General features: G+C 41.1%; 1 protein-coding gene across 1 annotated transcript; it reads right to left on the reverse strand.

Annotated features, from left to right (window-relative positions):
- Nucleotides 1–1487: 1487 nt before the first annotated feature.
- On the reverse strand, nucleotides 1488–15490 carry LOC124056478 (zinc finger protein 385A-like). The gene is made up of 7 exons (XM_046383930.1): nucleotides 15163–15490; nucleotides 11129–11239; nucleotides 6179–6353; nucleotides 5295–5615; nucleotides 4127–4314; nucleotides 3938–4024; nucleotides 1488–3844 (listed from the first exon to the last, which is right to left on the reverse strand). Exons 1-7 carry the CDS (start codon nucleotides 15358–15360, stop codon nucleotides 3617–3619), a joined length of 1308 nt encoding a protein of 435 aa, XP_046239886.1. The 5' UTR covers nucleotides 15361–15490; the 3' UTR covers nucleotides 1488–3616.
- Nucleotides 15491–16775: the final 1285 nt, after the last annotated feature.

The following is a 16775-nucleotide window of genomic DNA, read 5'->3' on the forward strand; positions in this document are numbered from 1 at the left end:
TAAGTCTCTCGTCATCAGCAACTGGGTGTCCAAACGGAACAGGAACTGACCAAGATTAAATATTTTAACTTGTTCAGTGTTGCTCACATAGATCAAGTTAAATCATTTTATATGTAATTTTGCTTTTGTGTAACATAAAGGTTCATGATTGACCTTTCAAACCACGTGATAAATTACCATGCCATTAGTTTTCTTTTGTTTAGTCCAAAGAATAAATAAATTTGGGTCGTTTTCCTACAGCATGTGAATGGTCATGATTTTCGGAGGCCTACAGTGTTATCAAAATATGTTTTGTCTTTTCATAAAACTACTCAATAATGCTTATGACACTTTTGTGAGAGTAAAAGAAGAGTGTGTGTGTATAGGTCAGTGACACATAGGTTTTTATTAATCTTTCTGTCCCATAGCTCTGTTGTTAATACTGGTTTTTCCACACACATGCTATGGGATTGCCAGCATGATGTCATTTGTATAGTAAAGATGTGCACCTCATGCAAACACCTGCTGCTATAGTCATGCAGTACACTCTTCAGCTGTTCTGTTGAAACTATTCCATTATGACACTTGAACCTTTTCTGTCTACCTGTGTAATGTGGTGCAGATGAGAAAAGATAGTGTGCAATTTAAAATGTTTAAGTAAGTTTCATGTGGACAAACCTCTATGGAAACATGCAGTAGTCTCACTGTTGTGCTAAATTATGTTAGCGATTTTTTCTTTAATTGCTTTTTTTTTAATTGTCTGTAGTGGCTGCATCCTTTGGGTCAATTCCATCTGTCAACGTTCCATACACTAAATGTACTTTTTTTTGCCACTCACAGACTGTTGTTTAGTGACTGACAACTTTACAGAAAGGATTCCTACAGAGACAGACCTTTTCAAGACAGAAGTCCTTGTTGAAACACAAGTCTCACTCTGAAATCTGGCAAGAGGTGAGTTGTTGCTGTTGTTTCCTCATCTAGACTGTCAAAATCAGCTGACAGTTCCTCAAAGTAAACTCCAAACTCCTTTCTCCATCTCTGACTCACATGGTCTACAACAACTCACCTCTCACGAGATTTCAGCAGACTTCTCCTTACTCATTAACAAAAAAGTATCTCTAGGGATCCCTTCTGTAATGTAAGGTCTGTAATGTCAGACCTTAAAGTAACAATTTCAGCCTGTGGATGTACACAGCTGCTGGCCGAGGCGATCTACTGGACCAGTTCCAAAACTTTTGATAAGTATGAATCATTTACACAGCGAAATATGTAAATATAGGGATAAAAATACTGTCTTTCCTCTTTAACTGCTGTTTTTCTTCTCTAAACTAAATGAATAGTGGATGTTGCCATTAGTGCATACTGCTGTTCACAATTTAAATTACATCAGAATCTCTTGATTAACGCTGGCTTATGTAATTTCGTAATTGGAGTGAAAATGCCCATTACATAAGCTAATAGCTAATAGTCAAGACTTGCTGTTAACATTTCATTTTATGTGCATCGTCTTTTTGACATTTGAATAAAAAAAGGAATCAGTCAACATTGCTTACAACCATAAACTCAGTTTAATGATTTTATATATAATTTTGATTTAATTTAACAATTAGGAAGCCCCAACATAAACCTTTTCTATTTTTTTAAATAATCTACATTTACAGTAACAGTTCAATACACTTCTCCTAAATAACAATTCATACATTTGTCCACATTTTCTTTTTATTGCCATTAACATGAAAAGTTAGCAGGAGTGATTAAAGTATTGCTACAGTTTTCATTTCGTATAGCTTCCCTCTAATACTTCACAAGCCATCATGACTTTGTTTGCTGCGATAGTTCAGGATCATGTAGGGTTGGAGCACATAAGGCAGAGCAGACAAATTAAACATTTTTTATCCCACAGGCTTATACTACTACCAAAATTATGTTTTTTGCATACATTTGCTTGTCTGTGTATGTGGTCCTTTTCTTTTCCTTCTGTAACATAATGCTGGTGTCTTTCATTCCACTATTTTCCACTCTCCCTGTATAGGACTGTGGTGAAAATATGGTCTTTATAATTAAATGTGCACATGATGCAAATACCTGCTACAGTACCAAAGTCATACATCAACCATTGTCCTGCTGTGCTCACAGTGTTGAAAGTATTCTGTTAAGACATTGAACCTTTTCTGGTGTAGGTGGAAAAAAAAGATTGATCATAATTTTAATTGTATTTAAGCCATATACAAGTAGACTTTTGCTTATGTGCTTTGAAGAACATGGTTGTGGTCAGTAGGCATTTAGGGAGAATGTGGGGTTACATCTTGACCTTCACCAAGGAAACTATCTTAGCATGGGATTTCCCTCTGGTTCTGTTCTTATTTATTTCAGCTGCATTTTATACAGACTTCAGAAAACACAGATAGCTACATAGTTCCCCAGTAGCAATTACTTCTTCGTGACAGGACAGTCACAGCATATGGTTCATATACGCACGGTACAGTTTTAAGACTTAATGTAATTTCTGCCCTTTTTCTGTTACTCTTTCACTTGCCTGTTTCTGTGACACAGAGGTAAGTATAGATAGACCACTGAGGCCAACTGTGAAAGTGAAGACATACAGTACAGAGAAATGTTTGCCAGTAACTGCAGAAACAGTATGTAAATGGTTGGTACCTTTTTCTCTTTGTAGGCCACAAAAACAGAACTTTACAGTGGTACAGTCCACTATACTGCAACAGCTACAGCATGATACCAGCTAACATTAGAGGCAACTACTATATCTAACCCAGCGGGCATGTATTTGATAACATCACTGCTTTGGATATCTAATGAATGTTTGCAACATGTGAACATTAAAAACATAAGAGAGGTAGGGTTTCGAGTCGGATACAGTGGGTCATACGTAAGATGAAGATAATTAGTTGCTGATTCGAGGGTACTCAAAGAAGTCCATGCTTCATAAAAACATTGTTTAAAGGGCAGTTCACCACAGAATCAAAAATACGCATTTGTCCTATTTTTCCATCTATATTGTTTAGGTGTGAGTTGCAGATGTTTGAAGGTACCGGGTGTGGAGATGGCTGCCTTTTCTCAAACATAATGTAGCTTAGTTAGCTATTTTTCTTTTTTTTTTTCCTTTTTTTTTTTCTTTAGTGCTTTGGGCACCACTAGCGAAGTGCCATCTAGGTCCATTATATTCAAGAGAAGGCAGACGGCAGACATCTCTACAGCCGATGTCTCCAACTCAGCAGCTCACATTAAAATGATCTAGATAGATAAATAGCACTACAGATAAGAAGAAAAATATGCATTTTTGATTTAGGGTTGTACTGTCCTATCAAGTTCCTCTTCAAAGTATTTGCAGAGTCTGCTTGATGATTGGCAGATCGTTGAGAGATGAAGGGAAACTGGGGAAGATGGAAACATACTGTCTCTTTGAAATGTCAGTTATCTCTGTTTCTCCCTGTCAATGTAACAGTAGTGGTCTGCAACCACAGTATGCACCACGACGAGTCATATTCGTATTTAGTGTTTTTATTGGGATGAAACACCAGCTGGAGTCAGACCAGCTGATTTGGCTTTTGATGGCACATGGTTGCAGGCCTCTACTTCACAGTGTGCTTCTTCCTGATTCGTCCTCTTCCTCTCGTCATCAGTAAGGGGTGAAGAGGATCGGCCCATGCGTGGTGCGAATGGGTCCGGGAGCAGGCCTCAGGAGGCTGAGGGGTGTTCCCTGTAGGAAGTGGTGATGGGGATGAGGGTGAGAAGTTGGGCCAGGAGGACGTAGTGCCAGCTGACTGGAGGAAGCTGCTGCTGCCATCGCTGCAGCAACAGCCAGAGGATTTGGTAAAAGTCCCGCTCCCAGAGTTTTTGGAAGTTCCTTTGAGAAAGTGACGAAAAAATAGTAAGTAAATGTGACACAACTTTAAATATTGATGCATGCAAGAATGAGAAAGGCAAGCTGAGTGTCTACCATAAAATCTGTGCGCTTCTTGTGCCGACTGAGAAGAGGATTAGGTTTCCCCGCAACTCCATCTCGATGCCTCCGGCTAGATATATGCTGTAACATAAAATGAGAAAGGAAAGATATTGAAATATGATATTCAAATTGCTTGGAAACCACTTTGCTTGGGGCCTTAAGATCCTTGTGTGGGTTTTTCACCTGTTTAAGCTGCAGCTCTGAGTTGACTCTGACATTGCAGATCTCACAGTGGAAGGTGCGTTCCTGAGTATTGGGGTCAGAGGACAGCTCCCCTCCTTGCTCTTGATTGGGTTTAGGACCCAGACGTGGGTATGCTTTAATGGGTCCCAGCCCACTCCGAGCCTCAAGAATGGTTTTGTGTTTGGTACCTGGAAACAATAAAATCAGTGGTTTAATTTATGGTGGTAATCTGTAGCATATGCACCTCACTGTTACAGAATGCTAAAGACTACACACTAACTTTGTTGTGGGATTATGTTCTTAACCATTTCCAAAGATTGGAAGTCCTTCAAGTGCTATAACAAAATATGGAAATTTGAATATCTGCAATTTCATGACATCCAGCATGAGGCTCAAGTGATGTGAGAAACAAGAGCACAAGAACAGCTTCTTTTCCTCTGCTGTTGGACTGTTGAACACGACCTGATCTATGTTCATGTCATGATCGACCTGCTGACCATTTGCACTGTTTACCTCACCTTTTTGCACTACTTCCACTCTGTACTACCTCACTGTTGTACTACCCCCAGAACCATATTTATTTTACTTATCTCATTTTGTTTTACTTTATTCTGTTTTATTTTATTTTATTCTATTGTTATATGTTACTCGTTCTTACATTTTATGTATGCACCAGTCACTAAGACAAATTCCTAGTAATGTGAAACCTCTTCACTTACATGGCAATAAAGGCAATTCTGATTCTGAAAAATCTCCAGAGTAGCTATGAACTTTATGGACTTTGTCATGAGATTGTTAGCTCAGCTAGCGATTGGTTGTTTACAAGTTGAGAGAACAAATCCTAAAGCTGTAGATGTTATAAAATATATGCGTTTGAAATGAAAGTACTCCTGTAACTCCATTAAAACCATTATAACCACCCACTTACAGTTTGCAGTTTTCAACCTTACCACTAAGTGTCACTAATGCACAGGTTTTAGTTTCTTTTAAACCTAAAATGCAGCACAAGTGCAGAACTGCTTCGAAAATGCCGTGCCTAAAGGTATCTGAAAGTGTTTTTAAGAGTGTCTATTGTCTATAGGGATTTCGTTCTCTCAAGACTGCGCATGCTCTGTGACATGATGTGTTTTTGTATATGCGCACTCTGACAAAGCTGCAGGGGATTTACCTTTGTTATGTGCCTCCAGTTGTGAGAGGGAATTAACAGCTACTTTGCACAGGGAACAGTAAAGAAGTTTCTTGGCTTTCTCTTCCTCTGACTCTCCTGAAGAAGGACTGGGTGCTGGGGATGGGGTGTCAGGAAGACTAGCTGTTGCAGGATCTGCCGGGGGGGTGCTGAGTGCCGCAGAGGGTGAGGGAGAGGATGGTAAAGGCATGCTGATAGAGGGCAAGAGGGAACACTCTGAGTCTGCTGAACTCAGCGCAGGTGTTGGAAGATGGCTAGGGGTTGAAGGTGACTTGTTAGAGTTGGGACAGGATTGGGTGTCATCTGTAAACAGCACAAAGTTTTCACATTAGTTACCTATTTGTGGAAAGCTATGTGCACATTTAACCCATCAAGTCTGAGGATCATGATATAAAAATGTAAGAACAACTACATTGCTTTTCCAACTCTACTGCTGTACTTGAAGCTCTGCCCCTTTGAGGTTGGACACATACCTGAACCTGCTACCTGGCCACCGACTGTGTGGTAAGGCCGTGTGACTGATGTTGTCTTAGCTAGATGAGGCTCAGTGACTGACTCCTGTACTTAACTGTACTCTATTGTCATAGTTCAGCTCAATATTGAACGCTGTAGTATAATCTTGAATCTTAAATGTGTGTAGAGAGACTTGTGCAGACTGTTGGAACAAATGTTAAATTCTTTCTGTTCTTGTAAAATCATGTTCACACTACAACTCTTAGTAAACACCAGCATTCCTCTGTAGTTAATTTCTGTCACTTCGCTCCACAGCTGTACTGTGCATCTGTCCGATACTGGGACAGATTTCTCTGTGTGTGTGTGTGTGTGTGTGTGTGTGTGTAACATCATCTGTCACAGGTGATGCTCACCCTGCTTATTAGGATCAGGCTCAGGGCTGGATAGCAAGGGGCCTGGTGGGGTGGGTGAAGCAGTAGGGGGAGGGTACTGCTTGTCACCATCTTGGAGACGAGCTGTCTTGGATGTCTCGATCCCCTTCACCCTCCGAGCATGGCGGTTCCCCTTATAGTGGGCCTCTGCCTGGCTCTGGAGGGAGAACAGAACATATCAGAGCTTTACACAAAATCATGAATTTGAAAGCAATGGGATTCTTATTACCATTTTCAAATAGAACATTTCATTTTGTTCACCATGTTGGTCATCTTTATTGCCCTTTTCTTACAGATATCCATATAAACTTAAATCAGAGAGACGATAAACACATAACACCACAAAACACCTGCATTAACCCCCAAGATGTACAGTCAAACTATCAAGTGATCAGTAGACGAAGACTGCGATTGCGACAAGCAGCTTCCAGGTGTGGATGTGATTAACGTAACAGGGACAGAATGACTGAAGGGACTATTTCCAACCAAGGACACTTTGTGGGCTTATCTGCGTAAACAAATTTTAATCTTAACAAACCCCCATATTTTTGACTCTAAGGATAATCCAATGATTGCTCGCAAATTCTGAAATATATTCTAGCACTCTGCGTTTTTGTTGCTTTACAGTGGATGGCTGTCAAGTTGATGGTTTGCATGTCTGGTGTGCTGATGAAGCTGTCTGGGTTGTCTGTCTCTAGGCTATTCTCGTCTTTCTTCACTACTGGTGTAATCACTGAACTGGTCTGCCGAGCTGATGATGATTATTGAGTAGTGGCATTATCTGAAATGGGCCGCAAGGCTCTGGGTGACCGTTGACAGTTGACAGTCAGCTACTGAGAGGAAAATCAAGAGGAGTTTGTGTCCACGAGTGAGTGTTTGCCTGCTTGTCCTTGTGTGATTGCACTTGAGAGGATCAGTTTAAACTCAGGAAATAAGAAATATGAAGAGTGGACATTTCAGTAAATCCTTGGTACTTGTGTAAACTTTGAGTTTCAGTTCATCAGAGTTAAGGTTAATGTAAGAGAGGAATTACGTGTTAAAATTATCATCCACTCTCAGACACTATTGTTCAAGAGCCTAGAGCTGATAGTGACTGTTAATCAAAAATGCTCCCACAGCATCGTACTACAGCATCTGCACAATGTGGTTATGGTTAGGGAGAGATCTTAGTTATGGCAGATAAACTATGATTAAGACATGGATAGGATTAAGCAAAGAGCAGGGTTACAGTTTGGGGTAGATTGTGGTTATGGTTACTAAAAAGGTGTGTTTCCCAGCATGTAAATCATGAAAGTCCTGCTACACGACATTCACCGCCCCAACCTTAATGCCCTTACTTTCCAGCTCACTACACAAAGCACTGACTAACTGGCACATAACACTGGCACTGGATGTGAATCCTGAGGTGCAGAAATGCACTGGGATGGGAAATCATCATTACTGTCCAAGTCCAGATATACATGGCCCTGTCAGCTTCAAATGAAATCAAAGGAAAGATTGAAGGGTAGAGGCACAGATATAGTTCCTGTAAGATCCTTGCTAATACAGTAATACAAGAATGTGTGTGTGACTTTATGTGCATGTGTATGCACAAGCAGAGGCCTGCTGGGATTAGATATGTCAATAACAAGGCTGAGGGGCCCACATAAGGCACATGACAGGTACATGTTGAAGGCTCTGTGGGTTGGGATACTTCACTAAGGCAAGTGGACCACTGGGACGTGTTCTGGATGCCTCTGTAAGCCTGAGGTATTAACTGCCAATGATAGTTACCCATATAGCCCTCATCCTGATTGGTGATGACAGAAAGGCAGATATAGCTCTGCCTGTGTAACCCAACTCCTCTGGCTGCTGCTACCCAAAGTCCTGCAATTAAACAAGGAAAGGAAACCCTACAACTCTATGAACAAATGACTGCAGAGAGCTCAAAAGGAAGAAACAGGCAGACTCTTTGCAGGTCCCACTTTGTTTTGCTTCTTTTTCTTTCCCTTTATACAATTCCCAATTGTTTTCTTTCTGCGTGAGCTTTGATACTTCCACTCTCCCTGTGACCTTCACTGTAAGGCCTTAAGAAATCGATGGTGTGCCATCAATTCAAGAATTAAAAGCTTGACAGCCTCAAAGGTGGGGGTGGATGCAGCAGAGACCATAGGATGTAAAAGAGATTAAATGCATGCGATCTTTAAGAGGAAAAGTGAATAATGATAAAATATGAATGACTTTCGGCATAGTAGGTGAAATGGACTGAGAGAAGCAGCGAAAGAGCTGATGGAAAGAGGGATTAAGATACATGAAGAGACAGAGATGGGATTTAAGAGGGAGAAAATGTGAGCAAGTGAATGTTCCTGAAATCCTTTTTCTCTCTAAGCAGGATGTGCTTTGATGTTTTATCTATAAAGCGACAAAGGCACAGAAAGCAGAGCAGAGCAGCACGTCTAGCAGCCAAATCTACTGTATGGGGTACTGGCAGCAGCGACAGGAAGAGGGGGTGGGAAGAAGCTGGAGAGGTGGAGAGAAGGAGAAGGGGAACAGATGATACAATATAGCCCACAGAGGGAGAAGCACAAACATGAAAACTGACGAAGGAAAATGGCAAGCAAACTAAGTTGCAGTACATAGAAAAGATGAATGAAACAAGGTTTGTTGTGGGCCTAAGAAGAACGATGAGAGAAAGAAAGAGAGAGAGAGAGAGGTGTCCATTGTGGCACTGCAGTGGTGACGGTGGCTAATGCAGCATGGTGTGACGTCAGCCTTGCAGCAGAGCTCAGCTAAACACTGACAGGCTAATCTGTCCTCTGTGGCCTCAAATGAATTGCAATGTTATAATTACAACACATGCGGCTACAGCGTAGTAGCCGTGAGAAGCACCTGCTTCTGAATGGCCACTATCAATCAATGCCTGCCTCTTTCATCAAGTACTTGAGAGCTCCCACTTAACATTGGCCTCCCTCAGACATAAACATAATACAAAATATTGGTCTTATTAATGCACTTTGGTGACGTATGACCTGAAGAAGACTTGCGTTTGTCTGCCTTTGAACTGCAGCACCCACAGTGCGGGTAAGGGGAGTACTGATGTACTGTAAGCAGAGTATTCCTTCATTATTAAAGAATGTCCACCGCGCTTTAAGCTCCCAGTCTCTCGGGTTACTGTGGAAAATGCTGTGGAGCTGCAGCAGAGCAGATGCACGCCGCGGCTCACAAGGAAAACAGCAGGCAGGACAAACAGGTGGCTCTGTATTAGAGTTCTCACCACGTAACACATGCGTGAGGCCAGTTGGATACATGCGCACATGTGTTTCCATACATGCAGAATATAAATGTGAACATGTTATTGTAAATAAAAGCGACTCCCGCTCATGTTCAGTACCCCACTTTCATGTAGACCATGTGCGAACATGCAGGTCTGAGCAGGGGGGATATAATTAAGCCGGCCCTCACAGAGAGAACAGGACAGTGTTACACAAGTTTCAGATGACTCCCTTCCCGACTGTGTCCTTTACACATCACTGCATTTAGGGTACAAGCATTTAGCGCTTCATCACTGGAATGCATTTATATTTTTAGCTGGGCTTGCATGCCAGGCTTTTGTTTGATTTTTACTCTTGTTTGGGTTAGAGGTCACAATTTAATAGGTCATAAACATCAGGATTGTTCCATCTGTAAAAACCTGTTCAATAATCATAAACGCGTCTAATAGAACTGACTGTAGAAATTACTGTGAGCTGTTTTTTTTATATATATATATTTTTAAATCAAATTTTTTAATATATATAAGATAAACAGAGATCATGTGCATTTTTCTATGGATAAATGTACAAAGGCAGCGTGATGTTGTATACCATCTAGTGGCCCACCGTGAACTATAAATTCTTATTTGCGAAGAAAGACAGTCTCAGTGAAATTACTTCAACCACAATCATGACAACACGCGTGTACATACAAACACTCCAACACTGTAACAGCCACAGTACTAAACTCTTAACACATCAATCATGTCATCCAGTAGCTTGGTTTTGGATGTCCATGAGTTATTTGCTTTTTTAACTTCGGTTAACACTGCTGCCTCTTTAATGGGTGCACTAAAATCATTCCTCTTGAGTTTCATCACTTCTGGCCTCTTTTATTTCGGGCACTCTGCCTCATGTTGGCATAGTGCTTTCTCTGTCGGGAGTGAAATGCACAAAATATGCTCTGTCAGCTTTGAGGGCAGGCTTGTGTCAGCTGTGGTTCTTCTCACACTGGAACCCCATCAGAGTAGACTTAAAAACCACTCATTATACTTGCTATCAGCATCTGAAATATGTTACCCAAACAACAAGACTCTGTGCAAGTAAACTAAAAATAAAAGGGCCACAAAATTTCTGACTCCTGTGTGCCGCCTCCCTCAAGATTTTGCCGCTGGAGTTCAGAAGAACGTAACAAAATTATGCTGCACAATCACAGAATAGATTAAACAAGCAGGGTTTCTGCCTGTCTTCCCTCTCTGCTTCCCAGACAGGTCAAAATTGGAGCTGAAAAACTTGCCACCTGCCAGCCAAGATCTCACTGGCTCCAGCTGCACAGTCAATCACCAACTGACTTTGGGTCCAGCCAGCTAACTTTTTAGGTCATGATTTGATGCGTCTACAGTGCAGCTGCAGGCCTTTCAGACAGTTTGACTGTTTGCTGAGATTTGTCCCCTTAGTTACTGTTGCTACATGTCTGTCGAGCTGTCTGCTCTCACATGGACATAGTCAGTTTACAATGATAATAGTGGCTTGACTTACCACTCAAAATTCATCATTTTTGAGTCTTTGATTTCTGACAGAAGTAGAAAATATCAGAGTGCAGGAATGCTGTGCTATGATTGGGCAGTCACTGTTTGCAGGAGTGAACAGTCAAATAGCAGCATAATCAAACCCTTAATTTGAGCTGTTCAAGGTTTCATACCTCTGAGTTGAAACGTATTTGACATACGTTGCAGGAGATGATTGGCCGCTTTGTCTTCACCACATGCGGCCCAAAGGTGTGCGTCATCACAGCCTTCTGAACAGGGTCCATCTGAGGAGAGACAACCCAGAGGTCACATCAGAGATTCAGCAACACAGGAGGAGCTCGGAGGGCAGTGTTTCTGTGTTTCTCCTAAATGCAGTCCAGTGACTGTGGATGAAAGGAAAGGTGTTAAAGAAAAGTGCAGGTGAATGATGGGGGGGCTGGGAGATAAAAAAGAGCAGAGAAGAGCGAACTGAAGAGTGAGAGGTGATTGATGTGGACAGGAGGGTGTGTGTTTTCTCAGCAGCAGCTGGTGCTGCTGTCTATGCCTGAATTCTTGGGTGTCGTTCAAACGCTTTAATTCATGCCGGGGTTAGAAGAGCCTAATTACAGATTCCCTGTCTGGAAAAATTTGTACTTTGTGTGCTACAAAACCTCTACTTTTTAAAGCATCATTACACAAAGCAGAAGCAATGTTTTATGTGAAGTACCTTGAATGCAGATCAAATATATTTTAGAAAAGATTCAGCCTTGTGATTGCTATAGGCACATTAGATCCTTGTAGTGATCAATTAAGTTCTATTTCATTTTTCATTTTAAATAATCAATATACTGAGTAATAAAAATATAGAAATATAATGAAACTTTAAAATGATTAAATTAACCAAATGGAATATATATATAGGTTTGGGTTTACTATACTGTCAGTAATTACAAACAGGAACAACTGAGGATTAGGTTTCTAACATTTGCAGATTGCTATATGCAGCTCAGTTACTGTTAGGTGACTCAGATAATGATGATGAAGATTAATTATGAATGAGTTATTTACCTAATAACAACTTAACACATCTTAACAATTAAAAAGGTATGCATGGTAACACAGTGCCAAATCAATAGTAACTGCTGTCATTCTCAAATTAAGCACAGATATACGGCACATCATTTTCTTCTAAAATGTTTACCACTTCATTTTTAGAAACTCAGATGCACTCGTGTGAGCTCTTTGACCCTTTGGCACGGTTCACGAACCACAGCGCTGGGTGTTGCCCTCGTTGAACAGCCAAAAGTACTCTGTGGTTTTACTCAGCCTCTCATCTCCTGCTCAGACTGTGAGCGTGTGCTGCCAAATGAGAGACTGTTTACACTCTCAAACTCCAGTCACCAGGGGAAATAGTGTAATTGGTCTGAAAACTTAAACCCTGTTTGAATGCATTGTTGGAATATTCAGACTTTAGCCTGCTTGTTTTTGCTCCTGTCTGCAGCTAATGTCTCCAGTTCGCCTGTCTCTTGTGTTTTTCAAGTGGAGACCTGTAATACCTTCAGATTTGTTTACATCCGTACAATCTCTACGCATTGTGTGTGTTGTGAATGTGTGTCTGAGTGCATTATTGCCTATGTGTGTGTGTGGCAAAAAGGTAGATAAAAACAATAACCCCACTCACTGTCGTGTCTCGTCTTGGTGGCTCTGTCACCATGCTGATCTCTGTCCGTGTCTCTTATCGGTGTGTGTCTTTTGCTGCCATTCTTTTACCACCTGCTCGCAACAGGATCTCTTTCTGTGCATCTGTCCCTAACCTCATTAATCTATTAGTCCACTTTCTATCTCCTCTTTCACTCTCTCCTCCCTCAAACAGAGGAGCTTTTGTTGCTCCAAAAATGTACATTGTGTGCCGCATGTTTACCTTTATAATTCATTTCCATGTCTATATTTACATATCCGATGTATTATACTCTGTAATATATCTATGGTCAAATATTAACTCACGTTTTTGCATTTACTTCACATTTTTAAAGTTAAAATACTTTCAGTCTAGCCAATGCAAGGTTTAGGTGCTGCCGGATCCCATCTTTTCGTCATTGACCACTGGGGGCAGCAAACACATCCTCTCAGTCAGATGTAATCTTTGTACTAAAAATCGAATTAAAGAGTTTGGTCTAGACATGCTCTAATTGCAAAGTGTCATGAGACAACTTTTGTTGTGATTTGGCAGCGTATAAATAAACTGAATTGAACTGAATTGTAAAGCAGAAGAGAAGTTCATTTATTTGTTTACGGCACATTAAAAATGTGGACTGAGAGGATTCATTGTTTTAGTTGTCACTGAAGGTGACAGCCTGTTTCCAGACCTGGAATCAGGTGTTACGTCCATTGACGACTGTTGGCTCTGATGGAGAAACAACTCAGCCAATGAGTGCAGCATGAAGGGTGGATAGTAACAATGAGAACAATTTTATAGAGAGGCAGTTACAGAACACAAATATACTGAATTAGCACTGCTTAAAAATTACTACCTATAGCAGGGCTATTCAATTACAAATTGGGCCAAATTTTAAAACCTGTAAATGCAGATGGGCCACTCACTTTCAGCAGCATATTTAAAATCACTGTTGAGCTTTTTATAATAACACATTTTAAACACAAATGAATGTAGTGCAGAAAATAGCAGTGTTTAATATTTAGCTTTTGTGGCTAAAAAGTTTTTGATCACATATGTCACCGAGGTGCATCATAAAGTGCAGAAACAGAATAACATAGAGCTATCAAGGTGCAGAATCATAACAATGTTCATAACAGCGTTTTCATTTAGGAATGTAAGTGATTAGGACTTGTTTAAACATGTTTTAATGTCTTAGGATATAGCCTGATGAAGTATATGAGTATATGATGACTCACATTTATATCACATATATAAGCATATGTGGATGAGTTATACATGGACACAGCATATATATGTAGTTCACATGTTTTTTCTTATATCAGGTTCATGTATGATGGTTCTGGGCCTGATGTGTCGCCAGTTGAATAGGCCTGATCCACAGTATCAAAATGAGCTTTGATACAGCAAAAATGTTAATATTTATACCTTTAGAGTAATATTTATTTTACAGACTAAGCAAGTGACACAGAGTCTAATAACATATGCTTTAAACTTTAGCCTCACAGAAAAGTGATTTTCCTCTGGAGAGTCACAAATCAACAGAGCAGCAGAGGCTGATTCTCTCCCTCTGCACACACTGTGCCTCACCGTGTAGCTTATGTCTCAGTACAGGAAGGTGAGCTCTACAGCGTAGTGCTCCTGAGAATCCCGAGTGTGTGCAAATTACCTGTAATCCTGGTGAGTCAGACCTGATATGAGCTTTCTAGATAAAACACAGAACTGGACGCTCCTCTAAAAGTTTACCCACACTGGAACATAACTGTTTGAAACAATACACACAGTGATCGGGTGTTTTTGACTATTCGCCTTTCTCTTTGTGTCCTCACTGTCATTGTGGCCCCTAAAGACAAGCAGGCTGATCAGGCGCTGAATAAATAATCTCACACACTGAGCTGCAGTGTTCTATCACAAGATGACAGCAGTGTAGTAGACTTGTTTGAGTTTTACTGTGCAGACAGAAAGTGATTTGGATTGAGGTGTTCTGGCATTAGTGGCCATGCTCAATGTCCTTGCAGAAGCAGGATGAGTCATTAACCTGCAGAAGGGTCATTTTGTCTGTGTGCATGAGGATGAGCTAGAGAATAATGTTTGTGTGTGTGTGTGTGTGTGTGTGTGTGTGTGTGTGTGTGTGTGTGTGTGGTGCATGTGCATCTGTGTTTGTCGCCTCGCTGACCTTCACATGAAACCCAATCTGGAAATGAGAAGGAGCCACAGAAAATGCTGACTGTAGAGAACACAGCCTGTGCCTCTCATACAATTGATTAGCTGTAACTCATTTTATTGCAGTAAAACACTTGCTCGGGCATTTTCTCAATTATGCTGAAACTCACTCTGATGAATAAAAAATTAAGAGCTGTCACCGCATGATTTTGGATTATACATTGAAAATCCTCAGCACTTTATCACTTGTCTTCACTCAACGCTCCCAAACCCCAACTGAACACCAGCTCTGCCTTCTGTTACGTAAAACAAGAAGATAACAAATGCCAGACACTTTTTGTGCACACGTGTGTACTCTTATCGTGTGTAGATATGCCTGTGAGCACTCACTGTATTAAAGTTGTGGAAGAGACTGATACTGGCCGGGTGAGGCGACTCCAGGGGGAACTGTAGGAAGGGCTTCATGTCCAGTGGGGCTGGGATGACAGGCGGGCTCCTGAGGAAGGCAGGGACCGGCCCCGGTCGGTTTACGCTTCCTGTGGTAGATGCACAATCAGGGAAATTAGAGATAAAAAATGACAAAAACATAAATTCCTGTAAATTATGTACCCCATCAGGTGTTCCTCGTATAGAGGATAATGTAGAGAATCACAAATTGAAACCATTGTGCAAGATTTGTTAGTGATGAGAACAACTAAAACATGTAATTAAATATTTTCTAAAACATTTTAGGAAATGTACACGTCCTCTCTTGGTGAGAATTAGATTTGAACACTTGGAAACAGGAAAACATCCAAAATCTGCCTACCAGCACCTTTAAAAATTACTGATTAACATGTTATATCATGTTTGCTTAATCTCTTTCAAGCCTTTGTGCTAAGCTAAGGTGACCAGCTTCTACTTTTAGCTTCATAATTACCTTATACAAGTGAGAGCAGTACTGATCTTCTCATCTGATTCTTGGAAAGAAAGCAAATAGCAGTATTTCCCAAATTGTCTAACTACTCCTTTAAAGCTAATCACCATGTCAGAACAAATACCCCCCTGTAAAACACATAATAAATCCAATACTCCCCTGTTTCTAAATGTTAACCCTATACTCTGCATCATTTCCCATATTGAGCTCCGCTACCCGCCCACACCTCTCCTCTCTCAGCTTCCCCTGCTCACTTTTCTCTCAGTAGTAGCTCAGCAGCAGTGAATGCCTGCACTTGAGGAGTCTTCTGTGATGGGCAGGAGGGCTAAGCTCCTTAAGCACGCAGCTGGGGTGCTGCAGATATCCGCCTTTTTCTCCATTTCTCTCACTGTCTTTCTCTCACCAAGCACAGTTTTCTATCCCCATTTCATGGTTCCTTATTCTGTCTGCCTGCTGTATTGCTGTATTCCCAGTCTGCACTTCTCCTCACTCCAGCACCAGTCCTCCTAGCTGTTTTTTTCATCCTCATCCTCCTTCTGTTTGCTCTCTCGTTTCCACTTCTGCTTCCCGTAGTTATTCTTCTGTTTAGTGTAAAACCAGCAGGGTGCTTCAGGCCCAGTCTGGCTGTGCGGAGAGAATTGAGAGAATATTGTGTAACCTTTTCTCATGAGATTATATGCAATCATCATCCTTTATTGCCACCACTTTGTGATGACTACTTAATTGTGTTAGATTTGAAAAGAAAAACTGGTCACTTGTCAAAATGAGGGGAAGAAAAGGCTATTTTGGGAACGGCAGCGGAGGATCCTCTTCCTGAGCAGTGAAGACGTAAAGAATGTGCTGTCAGGATCGGAAATAGATGGAGGGGAAAGTCTCTTGTTCTGGCATTCCTCTTCATACTGTCTTGGTGCTTGGGAGGCTGTGACAGCTGAAGCTCAGCTGTAGCTATTGCCCTCTGTGTCTGGCTGGCTGCTTTTGCATATGTTACACGAGAAGCAGGGACTTTGAGGAGGTAAGGAGAGAAATAAGATAGAAAAGTAGGGGTCATGGTTTACATGTCCTTCAGGCATGCCACGAATCCCACAGC

Source organism: Scatophagus argus, chromosome 3, assembly GCF_020382885.2.
Source record: "Scatophagus argus isolate fScaArg1 chromosome 3, fScaArg1.pri, whole genome shotgun sequence".
Lineage (NCBI taxonomy): Eukaryota > Metazoa > Chordata > Actinopteri > Scatophagidae > Scatophagus > Scatophagus argus.

What these genes read in the sequence shown, in the direction of transcription:
- LOC124056478 (XM_046383930.1), bottom strand. Translation starts at nt 15,360, where the DNA reads ATGTTTTTGTCATTTTTTATCTCTAATTTCCCTGATTGTGCATCTACC. An exon ending in TCTTCCACAACTTTAATACA is followed by an intron (nt 11,240 to 15,162) that starts GTGAGTGCTCAC and finishes GTCTCTCCTCAG; the next exon opens with ATGGACCCTGTTCAGAAGGC. An exon ending in ACTGGAGGCACATAACAAAG is followed by an intron (nt 4,315 to 5,294) that starts GTAAATCCCCTG and finishes TATTGTTTCCAG; the next exon opens with GTACCAAACACAAAACCATT.